This window comes from Aethalodelphis obliquidens, unplaced genomic scaffold (genome assembly GCF_003676395.1).
Source record: "Aethalodelphis obliquidens isolate GAN/ISIS:26980383/991018 unplaced genomic scaffold, ASM367639v1 scaffold16, whole genome shotgun sequence".
Lineage (NCBI taxonomy): Eukaryota > Metazoa > Chordata > Mammalia > Artiodactyla > Delphinidae > Aethalodelphis > Aethalodelphis obliquidens.
Genome location: NW_020837960.1, coordinates 29,000,922 through 29,015,137, shown reverse-complemented (window position 1 = coordinate 29,015,137; position 14,216 = coordinate 29,000,922). Strand labels below are relative to the sequence as shown.

The following is a 14,216-nucleotide window of genomic DNA, read 5'->3' as shown; positions in this document are numbered from 1 at the left end:
GGCCCATGTGGCCTCACCAAGAACCACTGGCCACCTAAATTCTCCAGTTTGCAACTGGGAATAATAGGTTGACTGCGTTGTGAGCACTTGGTAAATATAAGCTGATTGGCGGTTTACCCGAGGAGGGAGAAATACATCCCTAGCCACCTCTTAAATCCATTTTCTCTTTATTTCTCTGTCCCAGTAACCGGCTGGCTGTCCCAGAAGGAATGACCCTTGGGCACAGGGTTCAGGTACTTCTAGGCAGAAGCGAGGGGATCAGAGCACGTGCTCTGTTGGATTCTGGGAGAATAGAGTTTGAAACCCCTCCTTGGCTACGCCTTACTTGAAGCAGCTCAGTTAGGGCCATGGCCAAGCTGTGCAGCTCAGCACTGCATCGGGGCCAGCTCCACAGCCAGGGAGAAGCGCCCTCTGAGCAGGTAGAGAGACACCACAAAATGTACTTGCAGCGTTGTTATTACTATTGTGGGTTTTTTTTGGCTGTGCCACGTGGCTTGCAGGATCTTAGTTCCCCGACCAGGGATTGAACCTGGGCCAAGGCAGTGAAAGCCCAGAATCCTAACCGCTGAACCACCAGGGAAGTCCCTTTTAGAATATGTGGCTCATCCCGATGAAGACAGGCGTTGTCTACACTGACCCATCTGACTCTAGAGTGAGGTGTGTCCAATCCCACTTGGGTTTGGGGGCCCACCCTGTGACTGAGAGAACGAGAGAAACACGAGAACAAACGCCCTTTTTGTCTTCAGGCTGAAACGTTTTCGATTAGGTGTTCTTAGTGGGAACTGGTTACCTGACAGGGTGCACGCCCCCAGCAGATTCACAATATTCTCGTGGCTGCCCAGGTGGGTCATCATTTTGAGTTCAGACATGAGAGCCTCTCTTTCCGAGCTGTCTGCTTTTTCTGTCCATGGCAGGGCATCACAAATGTAAAATGAAGGAAATTAGGTATTTTAGGTTATTCAATAAATTTAAATTTTCCTCAGTTCAGAGTAGATTTGCACACAAGTTTTAAAATACGTACAATAATACACACATTTTGAATAATAATACCCTATGTTTTAAGGCAGAATTTCAAAGATTGTTGCATGAACGTTGAACCAAATAATGTGCCTTTCTACTGGACTTTCCTCTACCTACAAAATAAAAATCTTTATAATTGACCCTTAAAAACTAAAATAAAACAAAATAATAATAATACATGATTTTCCTCCACAGTTGAAGTTAATAACTATGCTGAAGGGAGAAACATACTTTTTTTTTTTTTTTGACACCTTTATTTGTTGAAGTCATAGAGTGACAAGATGGGAATGTCAGCAAGGGTGGTTGGTTCCAGCCTGTGACCCTCAGGTCTAGAATCTTAAATTTGTCAGTGGATCCAATGGTGAGAAGGTCAAAGAAGACCAATTCCCACTGACCAAGTTCTCAAGAGAGTCCCTAATTGCCCATGAGGAACAGAACTGCTGGGTAGGCTAGAACGTATCCACTTGCTCTCCCTGGAGTAAATCTATAGAGCTTGGCAAATTGTATCCATTACCTTGCTTAGAAGTGTAGCATGGAGGTACTTACTGGTGAACTGAAAGGTCTCCTGTCATTGAGGCCAATGTGCCCAGGTGGTCAGGACACCCCTGCCCGGGAGGGTGCTGGAGCCCTAGAGGCAAGGGCAAGGTCTCTGGGCCTCCCTCTCCAGGCACACGCCCCGCCCCCCGCAGCCCAGTCTGTTAACATATTCTTTCTTACAGATAGAGTAACTTTTCTTTGCATTCAATGGACATTTGATTAGCTATTTCCAGGTGTCATTATTTTGTCCTGGAAGACACGTAGCCTTTATGTGGCTTTCCCAGAGCTTTGATGTCATCTGTTTTGACCTGTGTGAGCTCTCAGGGGCATCCTAATTTCCAGCTTCTTGGCTTGGGAGTGACATCCTTCACTGTGTGCACTGGGACCCACTGTACCTCAGGTTTCCCACTGCCTCATGTTTTATAGGGATTCGTGGCTTTCAGTCGTCCATGTCTTGTTTCTCGTGACCAAAAGCATATATTTTTACAGTGTGCTTAACCCTTTCAAAGCACTTTCATATACCACTACCTGACTTTCATTCATTCAACAAGAATTTATTGAATGCCTACTGTGTATGAGGCAATGTGCCAGGCCTTGGGGGAAGAAATGATAGAAAGACACAGCCCCTGTCTTCCTGGAGCTTAGAGCCTCCTTGAAAGGGGGAACAGGTAAATGAACAATTACAATAGAGTGTCATAAATGCCACACGGCACAAATGAACCTATCTATGAAACAGAAACAGACTCACAGACATAAAGAACAGATTTATAGCAGCCAAGAGGGAGGGGGGTCGGGGAGGGATGGACTGGGAGTTTGGGATTAGCAGATGCAAACTATCAGATATAGAATGGAAACACAACAAGGTCCTACTCTATAGCACAGGGAACTATAATCAGTATCTTGTGATAAATCGTAACGGAAAAAAATATAAAAAAGAATGTATACGTATGTATAATTGAATCACTTTGCTGTACAGCAGAAACTAATATGACATTGTAAATCAACTATACTTCAATAAATAAAAATAAAAAATAAATGCCACATGGCAAATGAAAGTAGGGGTGTTGTCCCACAGAAGAGGGACACCTAACCCAGCCTTAGGGAGGGTGGGGAAGGGGACACCAAATGTCTACGCTGAGACCTGAGGGAAACTAGGAGTTAACCAGGTGAATTCACAGCGGGAAGGATGAAGAAGAACACGCCATCCTGAAAACAGGATGGGCCAAGATCAAGAAAGAGGACAGCATAGCAAAACATACAGACCCACCCTCATGAGGCTGACAGACTACGGAGGCAGCTAAGACATTAGTTAAATAATTAAACAAATATGTAATTGTAGTTGTGATCAACTTTACGGGGGTAAAAAAGCCCACAGAGAGCTGGGATATAGGATCTAGCAAGGAACTTGAGCTCATCCGTGGCGTGAGAGAAGGCTTCCCTGAGCAAGTGGTATCTGAGTTGAGACCTACAGGAGGAGCAGGAGATAAAGACGTGAAAGGGGAAGCGGAAGTGGAAGGACGACCTGTGCAAAGGCCCTGTGGTGGGAGGGAGCACGGTACTCCAGAGGAACTGAGAGCCGGCTGTGCTGTAGCGCTGGGGTGAGAAGGGAGAGGCGAGCTGCTGCCATGTCGTGCTGGGCTGTGTGGACCGTTCAAGAGAAATTAAAAGCAACTGGAAAGGTTAAGCAGGAAAATTATGTGCTCTGCTTTGCATTTCATAACCATCACTTGGGCTTCAGAATCCTAAAGGAGGTAAGAGTCCATATAGAGTAGTTGCTTGGAAGGCTAGTGCATCCATTCGGAAGGGATAGACTTGGTCTGGGTGGTAGTAACAGAGGTTAAGAGAAAAGAGGATAACTCAAGAGGCACCTGTCAGGAAGCCTGACAGGAATAGCCTACAGGGAATTAGAATGAGGATGGTTCCAAGGATGAGTCAGTCCTAGGTTTCTGGCTGGCCTGCCTGGGTGGCTCATGGCCGGTCATTGGTACTCGCAACCAATCAGTGAGAGAGGGAGGGCTGACAGAGAGCCAGGGTTGGAGGAGTCCACTTTGGATAAGCTGAATTCAAGGGACTCTGGAGACGTCCAAGCACTTGGACATAACCTGAAGCTCAGAAGGGAGGTGCAATCGTGAGAACCACTGGTACATGGGAGGAGGTCACGGGTAAGCTGAGACAGCCCATGAGCATGCGGAGTGAAAAGGGAAGGGGGCCAGGAGCAAGTCTTCAGGAACTCCGTTGGGTGAGAAGCTGCGTGAGAAGATGAGGGGCCAGCAAAGGACTGTGAAGCAGTCAGAGGGGTAGGAGGAAACCAGAAGAATATGGTGACGTGGAAACCAAAGGAAGAAAACACAATAAAGATGGAGGGAACGGTCAATCGTGCCAATATCTGCTAAAAATTCAAGTAATGCCCATTAGGCTTGGTTCGTGGTGATGGTGGAGGTGATGGTCACTGATCGCTTAGCCAAAGCCAGCTGGGGGCGCTCTTGCTAAGTGAGTGATACTAATGGGAGGAGGTTAGGGAGAGCCAGGAGGCAGCGGATGAGAAATGAGTGGGAAGTGATACAGAAGGCGCCAATTCCCTCTTCTACCCAGAGTCTGTGTCGAAATGTAAGACACACAGCTGCTTGTAGCAATGGTATCCCCAAATATTGAGGCTGAAAAAACCTAAACAAAGAGAGAAGAGGACGAAGAGGTGGCGTTTTGTGTTCACGACTTGTATTTTATATTCGTGACTTAGTTGACACCCACCCCAACTCGCTCCCTTTTTAGCTTTGAAGGATGGCAAGCAGTAACCATAGCAATGATGGAAAAGAGGAGGTGGGAGGCGTCACCTCCCCTCTTTGTGCGTCTCTGTGGCTATTGATCGATGTAACCATACCTTTCAGCATTTTGACTGCGACCTGGATTGAGACCCCTGTCTTACTGATTCCATAGGCGGTTGCATTCATCACTTTCCCAAAAGCACCCGATCCCAGGACCTTCCCTGCAAGACACATGGTGAGTGAGTGCATGTTGAAGATTTTCCAACAAGAAGGAAACTTGACAGAAGCATTTGGAACACCTGATTCTTACCAAATTCTAAATTTTCTCTTGGAAACTCCCATTTGAGATCATATTCGTATTCTCTGAAATCAATGTAGAAGTACTCATTATCCAGAGAGCCGGTCACCTGCACCATCTGTAGCTGGCTTTCGTACCGAAATTGCTTCAGAGATGAAATAATGAGTCGATTAGCCATAGAGAGTTCTTCAGAAATGGGACACAATGATGACGTTTTACCTTTGCGTTTACCTTTTTGTACTTGTGACAAATTAGCATGGTTAAAACGGCAATGAAGGGAAGACAGAGGCCAACTGTTGCATAGAATGAGATGTTGTCCTGGATGAAAGGGAAGGGGCCTGCAAGGGAAGAGCATCAAGGAGCAGTGGATGAGAATTCCTGGTGGATACTGTGGCAGAATGCTCGTTACAGTGTCTCACATCCTGTCTGAGGAGCCTACAAGCCCTCTACTAATACGCTATCACCACAGAAAATCAGGCCATGTTCATATAAAGAACGATTCCTTCCCAGAAAATTTTAAATGATTCTGAACCCATTTTAAAACATCATTTACTAAGGGGTTTAAGAATTACATCTATTTAAACCCACAGGATGTGAAAGTCATATAAAAAAGATGTTCGTCTACTATATATAAACTAGATAAACAACACAGTCCTACTGTATAGCCCAGGGAACTATATTCAATATTTTGTAATAAACTTTAATGGAAAAGAATCTGAAAAAGAATGTATATATGTTTATATAAAACTGCATCACTTAGCTGTACGTCAGAAACTAACACAACATTGTAAATCAACTCTACCTCAATTAAAAAAAAAAAAAGAAATTTGTGTTCCCACTATGAAGCTGTCATACGAATGTGGGGAAGTTAGTTTGGGGACGCTGGTGATTTTGAACCATTAGTGTAGGTGGTCAGGTTTCAGAATTGCTTAATTTAGGAGGGATCTAAATATCAAACCCAAAATGATAAAACGGGAAGCTAAAGGCAAATAAGGAGATTAACCAAAATGGAAAGTGGTAGAGGCTCCAAACTACTAACTCTGTTTCCCTAGAGCTGGATTTCTTGGTAGATGTCCATTGTGCTAGGAGCTTATTGCTCTACCCACATCACTTGAATTCATGAGTCACAATGATGTCAGGAGAAGTCACTCTGCCCTTGAACTGCAAAACATGTATGTTCAGTGGGGATTCTTGCCTGACTCAAAAAGCCTTCTCGTCTCACACACTGAACCTATACACTCTTGTAAAACTTCCCAAATAAAAGCGAACTACAGGGACTAACTTCTAGTAGCGAATTCCTGAAGGTGGTGTGTTACAATAGCAACGGCTGTCTACCTGGTGAGTTTAGAAGGATCGTTTCACAAGACGTGCCGAGGGAATTGTATGCACAGCACTTCACCAGGAACCCTTTGACGGCCTCGCTCATGTTCAGGGTGCTGCTTGATATCCACTGTCCAAATACTTTTCTGTTGGCCTTTTTATTCCAAATTCCTTCCGTGATCTCTTCTGTGCAGCTGAAAAGAAACAGCAGACAGAATTTAGACGGGTGGGGCTATCGTCGGATTGGAAGTGAGGGTTTCTCTAGTGGGGTCTACAAGAGACATCTATTTATTTATTTTTTAATCTTTTTTATTTTTGAAGAGACATCTATTAAAGGTTATCAGAAACAATCTATGACCATTTAGAATTACGGTCGACTCAGAAGGTAAGCATTTTAAATGCTTCATCGTTTCTTCTTAAACTGAATTCATGAGACACAGTCAACACGTCAGAGAGAGTTTGATGTTCTTCTAACACAAGAGGGGCCAGTGTCTTCATTACTTGGGAGACTTGTCTGAACACTTCTTCCAGGTCCAAGACGGTAACGGGTACCCGTCAGAGGAGCAAGAAGCCTGACTTGCCGACGCCTCGGCGAGCACTTGAGGTTTCCCTGCAGAAAACAACAGGGAAATCAAGCTCATGAAGTACAGTGCTTTCCAGAAAGGGTTTCAAAGTCAGCTTCATATAGGCTGCTCACATACTCTACGCAGTTTGTGCTCCTGGGAGCGTGTCTCATGCAGGGTGACTCAAAGAGGGGGTCCTCTTTCCCCTTGTGTCACCTTTTGTGCAGGCAGCCCTAAACTTCTCTGGGGAGCACCCCCTTTTCCCCTGCTAGACCCCTCCTGGAGAGAGCTCAGGTGTAGACCTCCATCTAAATGAGTCTTAGCTTCAGGAGAAGCACCTGTAAAAAGTCCAGCAAAATGGACTCTCATCTTTTTATGGACCAGAGAAACCATGATTATTAAAAAAACTAAATGGCAGGTAGTATGGCTTTTGGTCTTTCCTTAACAGGACCTTTCAAAGTACTAAAATCAATAAAGTCACACAGTAAAGCACCTTCAGAGAGGATATGGAATCAGCATCTTAGCTTCAAAGGATGAGCCCAGAAAGAGATCTGCATATCAACAAGCCAGTAGATATGAAAGTACAATTTCAAAACACTTCAGCATGTCAAAACACTTTTGTAGCATTCCTTCCCTAAGCCATGGCTTATCTCTTTCTGGTCCGAGTTAATACATTATTAAGGAGTTACAAGCGTAAAATAAAATTTCTCGACAGCTTCACTTACTTCTTATATTCAGCGTGAACATTTTTGTGAACTGGGCGTCATCGTTTTCTGCATGGAAGATATATTGTCCTGGCTGGTGTTTATGGTTGCAAAACTTAGATATGCTGTTGGAAAAAGAAGTAAAGACAGACTTAGCCAGATTCTTTGAGGAGATGTTGAAATGAATAATGGTGTGCATGGGAGTAAGTCTTCCTGAAGACACTCGCTCTCTCAAGTTCAGTGGACAGGGAGGTTCCCAGATGCTCTTGCTACTCAAAGTGTGGTCCACAAACAGGCAGCATCAGCCTTGGTATTATCTAGGAGCTTGCCAGAAATACAAAATCTCAGGCCCCACCCCAAACCTACTGGCTCAGAGTCTGCATTTTAAGATGATCTCCGTGGAATTCACATGCACATTAAAGGTTGAGAAGCACTGATCTAGGCTGGAGCTGCTAAGAGAGACAAGAAGGTTCCAGCCCCTACTGTTACATACATTCCAGACTAGTCTGACTTCCTGGAAATATGGAAGAACCTTGGTAGGTGGCGGAGCCCATGGACCCCCCCAGCTTCCTGAAAGGATAGCTCTCTGACATTAGTCCAAGGCAGGACCTATGACCAACCCTTGACTTACACAGTGATTGACAGTGATGACGGCTCAAATCCACTGAGTACAGACGTCTTTGAGTGGCCTCAGCAGGCTCTAGTATCTGCTTGGAGTGCTCATCCCCCAAGCCTACCAGGTATATGGTATTGGGGATCACCCACCAATCCTAGCAGGTATATGGGTTGGTGGATATTATAGGAGAGGTGGGGAAGCAAGGAGCTGGTGAATGTGCCTTCGTGCATTGAAGAAATAGAAGAAAACTTTCCCTTAGAATAAGAAAATCTAAGCCTTGCTCAGAAGATACTGAATTAGGCCACCTCTATATAGCCTACTTGAAGTAAAAAAGGAAAGAAAAAGTATGCATACACAGGAAATGTGAACAGGAGGAACTATGTAGGATGCAAAAGACCTATGAATACGGCTCCGGTCCTCAGAGATATCATAATCCAGGTGGGTGGACAAAACCTGCCTATGTGGAAGAGTGAAAGCATAAAACTGAAGGCCCGTAGAAGATCAAAGAAGGCAGAGGCCAGTGTCGTGAGAAAAGTTCAGAGGGCTTCATAGAAGCAGGAATTGAGCTAGGTCTTTAGAGGTGACTTGGTTTTTATGAGAGAGTAAAGAAAAGACATCCAAGCAGGGGGCAACGGCAATGATTTAAGCCATGGGACAGGAACTCATAAGGCCACAAGGAGAGAAACGGGGAGGCTTCTTGGCTAGAGCAGAGGTGCAGGGTGGGATGGAGCGGAACAGAGGGCTAAATGGGCAGGGTGGCACCAACTGATCTGGGACCTTGGAAAACAAGCCTAATTCTTTCGACCTGATGGAGAAAGCAGGGAGGAGATGCTGTGGATTCCTGAGCAGGAGAGGAATGTTATGAACAGTATTTTAGTTTAGAGTGATGGCAGCAGGAAAGTTTATTGGGGGGAAGTCTGGAGGTAGCTGTTGAGGTAACCTAGGAAGTCATTCATTCATTCATGAACTCACTCATCCTTTCTCCTGTCAATGGTAGAGGTTATTTGTGGGAGGAATCGGGAATACAACAGAGAGTTAACAAAACTAGGTTTCTGTTCTCACAGAATTCACAGTTTGGTGGCGAAGGCAGACAAGTAATGAGCAGTTACAGTATAATGTGGGAAATCTTAGGAGAGGAGAAGTAAAAGTTCAGATTTGAGAGTTCAGACTGTGAAAAGATGAGTGTTGTCCAAGGCAGGGAAAATGGGGAGGGAGAGGAAACAGCCAACCCAAGAGGCACCAGGGCAAAAAGAAACAGCAGGTGCTGGATTGGACGTGAAGAGGAAGGAGAGAACAGAGTCCCAGCTGATTCCTAAGAGTCAAACCGCACACCTAGCAATCAATAGAGAAGATGTTGAGCCCAGGTTTATGTGACACCAATGTTCTGCATCCTTAACTCGGAAGCTTAAAGGTAATTCTGACCGTGTATAGTGATGGGAGATTTCATTTCCTATCAAGTGAGCACTGAACAAGCTTTTTGTTTGCCTTGTTAACAAGAAGGCTGAAAAAGCAGAATGCGGAGTTTCTTTTTCTTTTCTTTTTTTTTTTTTTTTTTTGTGGTACGCGGGCCTCTCACTGTTGTGGCCTCTCCCGTTGCGGAGCACAGGCTCCGGACGCGCAGGCTCAGCGCAGGCTCAGCAGCCATGGCTCACGGGCCCAGCCGCTCCGCGGCATGTGGGATCTTCCCGGACCGGGACACGAACCCGTGTCCCCTGCATCGACAGGCAGACGCTCAACCACTGCACCACCAGGGAAGCCCAGAAAAGGAAGATTCTTATCCTGACCTACTTCTGGACAGCCAGAAGGAACCGGCTGGTGAACTGGAAATGACAGAAAGATCGCGGGAAAGACAAATTATAACTTTAGGGAGAAAAGTAAGTATAGGTACATGTGATTTCCAGACTTTATGAAGGCAGGGTTTAAGTGGTCCAAGAAGAGACAGATGTGAGCTTCTAAAAGGGAAAATGTAATTCTCACCAGACAATAGCCAAAGACCCTGAAAAGGAAGAAGAGAAGAGATAAAAAAGAAGCCAGTGTGCTAGCCAGGGACCATGCCAAAAGCACCGATCAATTTGATAAAGAAATTACCAGCTAATGAGAACAGGGAACTCTACTCAATGCTCTGTGGTGACCTAAATGGGAAGGAAATCCAAAAAAAGAGGAGATATATGTATACATATAGCTGATTCACTTTGCTGTAGAGCAGAAACTAACACAACATTATAGAGCAACTATAATCCAATAAAAATTAACATTAAAAAAAAGAAATTACCTATACAACTATTGATTATCACGCAGACCAATCTGTTTTGTAAACGTTTTCCCTCCTAAGTCTTTTGTGCTGTCTGAATGGAGCATGACTGGCCATGGGATAGACGAGAGAGCATCTGAAACGTTCTCATTCTTCCAGGTAGGAAATCGGTCACAAAAATAGCCTGAACACAAAATGGAATATCGAGATCCTTCTCAACCGCCTGTCTTCCTGTTTATGGCAGTTAACCCCAGCAAAAGCAACAACTGCATCGCCGACCCTCCCCTGGAAATTCCAAGGGGACTAACCGATTAGTACCAGGGAGTTGCAAACTTCCTTTTTCCCTGGGGTTTTTCTGAAAATGCCCAGCGGCCATGAGATGGGAGATCAGGAAACTGGAGTTCACAGCTGAAATATCTTTGGTGACTAAGAAGATGTATTCTCATTACAACTACGAGAAGGGATTTCTCCTCTGTTACAAGCAAAATGCAGGTGATTTTTCTATTCCATTTAGTGCCCAGAGCTGGGGAGTTGAAAAGGGGCAGGTCTTTCCAGCAGCTCAGGGAGTAACTTCACTATAAAAAATGCTTTATTCAAAGAGCAAGGGATGATAAAAGTCAAACCAGAAAACAGGGAATAATAAAGCACAGACTGGGGAAGCTGGGAGCTTCTGAAACTGGAGAGTGAGGGGCTGGCAGGAGCGAGTGACTTTACCCGGCACTGGGAGACCCCCATCAGCAGATCCTGCCCCCTCAGACTGCAGGACATGGAGGGGGTACAGCCTGGCTGAAGTTGAACCCAGTCTGCACACATTTCTGTCCAGAGTTAAACAAAGAAAGCCGGGCAGGGGGCAGGAGAGGTGCTGATGACTTTATATCAATCTACTTAATACCATGCTCATTTGTATTTTATTTCAGGGGAGCCCACAAGCCTGGGGAAGTATTACATAATCATTAAAATCCCAAGAGCGAAGCCCAGCACATCTCATAAGGCAGCACACTTCTCTTTTCAAATAACCAAAGCACATGCCTGCTTTTCTGTTTTCTTACACACTAGGTATGAGAATCTCACACTTTTGAAATGAGCTGGTGTCAAAAGGCAGTACCAGAGTGATGGTTAAAAACACAGGCTTTGCAGGCAACTCTGCCACTGCCCGGTGGTGTGACCGTGGGCAAGTCACTGAGTCTCTCTGTGCTTGTTTCCTCATCCGTAAAACGAAGATAGTGTCTACCTTTTATGGTTGTTAGAGGAGAAGTTTTTGTTGAGTTTTTATTAAAACGGTTTTGTATAAACTGCTTATGACAGTGCCTAGTAAACACGATAAATGTGTTAGATTGTCATTACTATGAGGCTTATGAAGTCCGGGAATCATTTTGAATAAAAAAGACATTTAGGGGCTTCCCTGGTGGCGCAGTGGCTGAGAATCCGCCTGCCAGTGCAGGGGACATGGGTTCAAGCCCTGGTCTGGGAGGATCTCACATGCCGCGGAGCAACTAAGCCCGTGTGCCACAACTCCTGAGCCTGCGCTCTGGAGCCTGCGAGCCACAACTACTGAAGCCCGTGCCACAATGAGAAGCCCGTGCACTGCAACAAAGAGTAGCCCCTGCTCGCAGCAACTAGAGAAAGCCCATGACCCAACACAGCCAAAAATAAATAAATAAATACATTTATAAAAAAAAAAAAAAAAAAAAGACATTTAGAACCTTTACTCTGGGGTATACATTAAGTGAGAAAATCACATTAAAATAAAGATGCAAAGAGAAAAAAAAAAAAACTAAAGTAAATGCCCATCAACAGGAGTTAGTCAAAATAAAATTTTCTAAAAAAAGGAATACTGTGTCACCATAAAAGTGGTAATGTAAATAAGGTAAGCCATTAAAATGATAATATAAATAATAATAATGTACTTATTAACACAGCAAGAGATGATATTTTTAAAGTGAAAAATCAGGTGACAAATGGCACAATTAATTTCCTGTTTGTACAAAATCCTATACTTATGTTTCTATCATGGTGGTTACAAAGTCTGAAACATAATTCCTGGTGGTGGAATTATGGGTGTTATTTCTTTTTTTTTTTTTTTTTTTCCGGACGCGCAGGCTCAGCGGCCATGGCTCACGGGCCCAGCCGCTCCGCGGCATGTGGGATCTTCCCGGACCGGGGCACGAACCCGTGTCCCCTGCATTGGCAGGCGGACTCTCAACCACTGCGCCACCAGGGAAGCCCTATTTCTTTTTTTTTTTTTTTTTAAAGGCAATTTCAGAAAATAAAAGTGAATGAAAGGTATGACTTTGCCCTAGGTATGGGGCAAGTAGCATAGCCTGTTTCCATATTTAATAAAATGAGATGATGAGGATCAAAGGAGATGATCCGCATAAAGGACTCTGCACATCGGCACATGGTAGGGCTCAAAGAAGTTTCTTTTGGTCTCAGTGAGGCTTCATGATGTGGTTAGTATCTTACAATTGAGGGGGCAGGGTTTGGTTGGAGGTTCCGCTATTTACCTCTATTAACCGCTATTTACGGTCCCCAAACGTCTTTCCTTCCTTTCTGTATACATTCAGGGTTCATCTCCTTCAGGGAACTAAAAAAGTCCTCCTAAAGAAGCTCGATACACTCCTGTAATCACATATCATTTATCGACTTGAGAGTTTGTTTTTCTCTTTGTCCTAAGAAGAAATATGTCTCACCACCCAGAACCCGGACTCCACCACACCACTGGTACCAATAAGTGCTCAGTTAATGCCTGTTGTGGGCAGAACTTCGACTTGGTAGAGTTGGGAAATTAAATATTTCAGGGAAAAAAGAAAATACAGGGATTGGGCATGCCTCAGGAGACTCTTTCAGAAGAACTTATTTAAATAATTATAACATCCTAATAAGTCGTATTGTGTGTGTGTGTGTGTGTTTAACTGTGAAACTAGGAAAAGCTAAGGCAGATTTGTTTATAAGTAAGTCTACAGAGATAGAAAATTAGGCAAACGAAAAGATGAAATATTCTAGAACCTTTTCCCAAGACCAGGCTGTCAGGATTTCATAAAATGTAAACACATAAAGGGAAGCCCTAATAAAGTTTGGTGTCATATTTGAGGAAGTAAATTGGAGAAACGAAGCTGTGAAGGTGGGGAAGCTGTAAGATTTCTGGCACACATGCTGTGACCACACCAAAGCTTTTTCAGTAGTACTGTTATTACACAGACCTTTCGGTTACAAATAAAAACTGGTGTCACTTTGCTTATAAAGTCCTCTCTTGCCCCAGGATGAAAATACTGTACTTCATAAACAAAATTCAGTTTGACTAAATTGTTGAACCTAAGTGATGGGTAAAGGATGCTCACTGTACTATTCTTTTAGTTTATTAGTAAATTTGGAACTTTTTATAATAAAAAAATGGAAAAGAACTCAGGTTCGAATTTAGTCTGCATCCCCTATCACAACACAGAGCCTCACGTGGAGAGCAGATGACATTTAGAGCACTTGTGTTCAATATTTTTGTAGTTCATCCTTTTTTTTCTTTAATTTATTTTTATTGGAGTATAGTTGCTTTACAATGTTGTGTTAGTTTCTGCTGTACAGCAAAGTGAATCAGCTGTACATATACATATATCTCCTCTTTTTTGGATTTCCTTCCCATTTAGGTCACCACAGAGCATTGAGTAGAGTTCTCTGTGCTATACACACAGAGGTTCTCAGTAGGTTCTCAGTAGTTATCTATTTTATACATAGTATTGTATATATGTCAATCCTAATCTCCCAATTCATCCCCCACCCCTGCAGTTCATCTTTTATTCAACATTTTGAGCATCTTTTTCATGATGAAGGAGACTCCATCTCACCTTGGCAAGTGGCCCATCACACCCAGTGCATCGTTATCACCAATTAATACTGTAGTTCTTCAGGAACTTTTTAAATACAATAAACACTGAGTGATAGGTGTTGTGGTGAGTGCCATGTGCTAGGTGTTGTGGTGAGTGTCATGGTCCCTGCAGTGCAAAGAGTATGCCACTGACTTATCTTTGGCCCAGGCTATGCACTTTGAGTTGCTTTCTAGGGGTGATGATGAATTCATTCATTTACTCAACAGCTGTTGACTGCACGAGGCGTTGTACAAAGACAGAGAAATGACAGCACCTATCCCAATGGAG

At 43.9% G+C, this 14,216-nt stretch overlaps 1 protein-coding gene across 2 annotated transcripts in view; it reads right to left on the bottom strand.

Annotated features, from left to right (window-relative positions):
• Window positions 1–14,216, bottom strand: part of FLT3 (fms related receptor tyrosine kinase 3) — a 76,268-nt gene that overhangs the window by 17,271 nt on the left and 44,781 nt on the right. For both annotated transcript variants that reach the window (XM_027116609.1, XM_027116610.1), the window contains exons 10-16: window positions 7,226–7,329; window positions 6,439–6,547; window positions 5,953–6,131; window positions 4,849–4,955; window positions 4,630–4,762; window positions 4,436–4,540; window positions 791–901 (exon numbers count right to left, since the gene is read on the bottom strand). In XM_027116609.1, coding sequence (XP_026972410.1) covers window positions 791–901; window positions 4,436–4,540; window positions 4,630–4,762; window positions 4,849–4,955; window positions 5,953–6,131; window positions 6,439–6,547; window positions 7,226–7,329 — 848 coding nt within the window. The remainder of the gene's footprint in view (window positions 1–790; window positions 902–4,435; window positions 4,541–4,629; window positions 4,763–4,848; window positions 4,956–5,952; window positions 6,132–6,438; window positions 6,548–7,225; window positions 7,330–14,216) is intronic.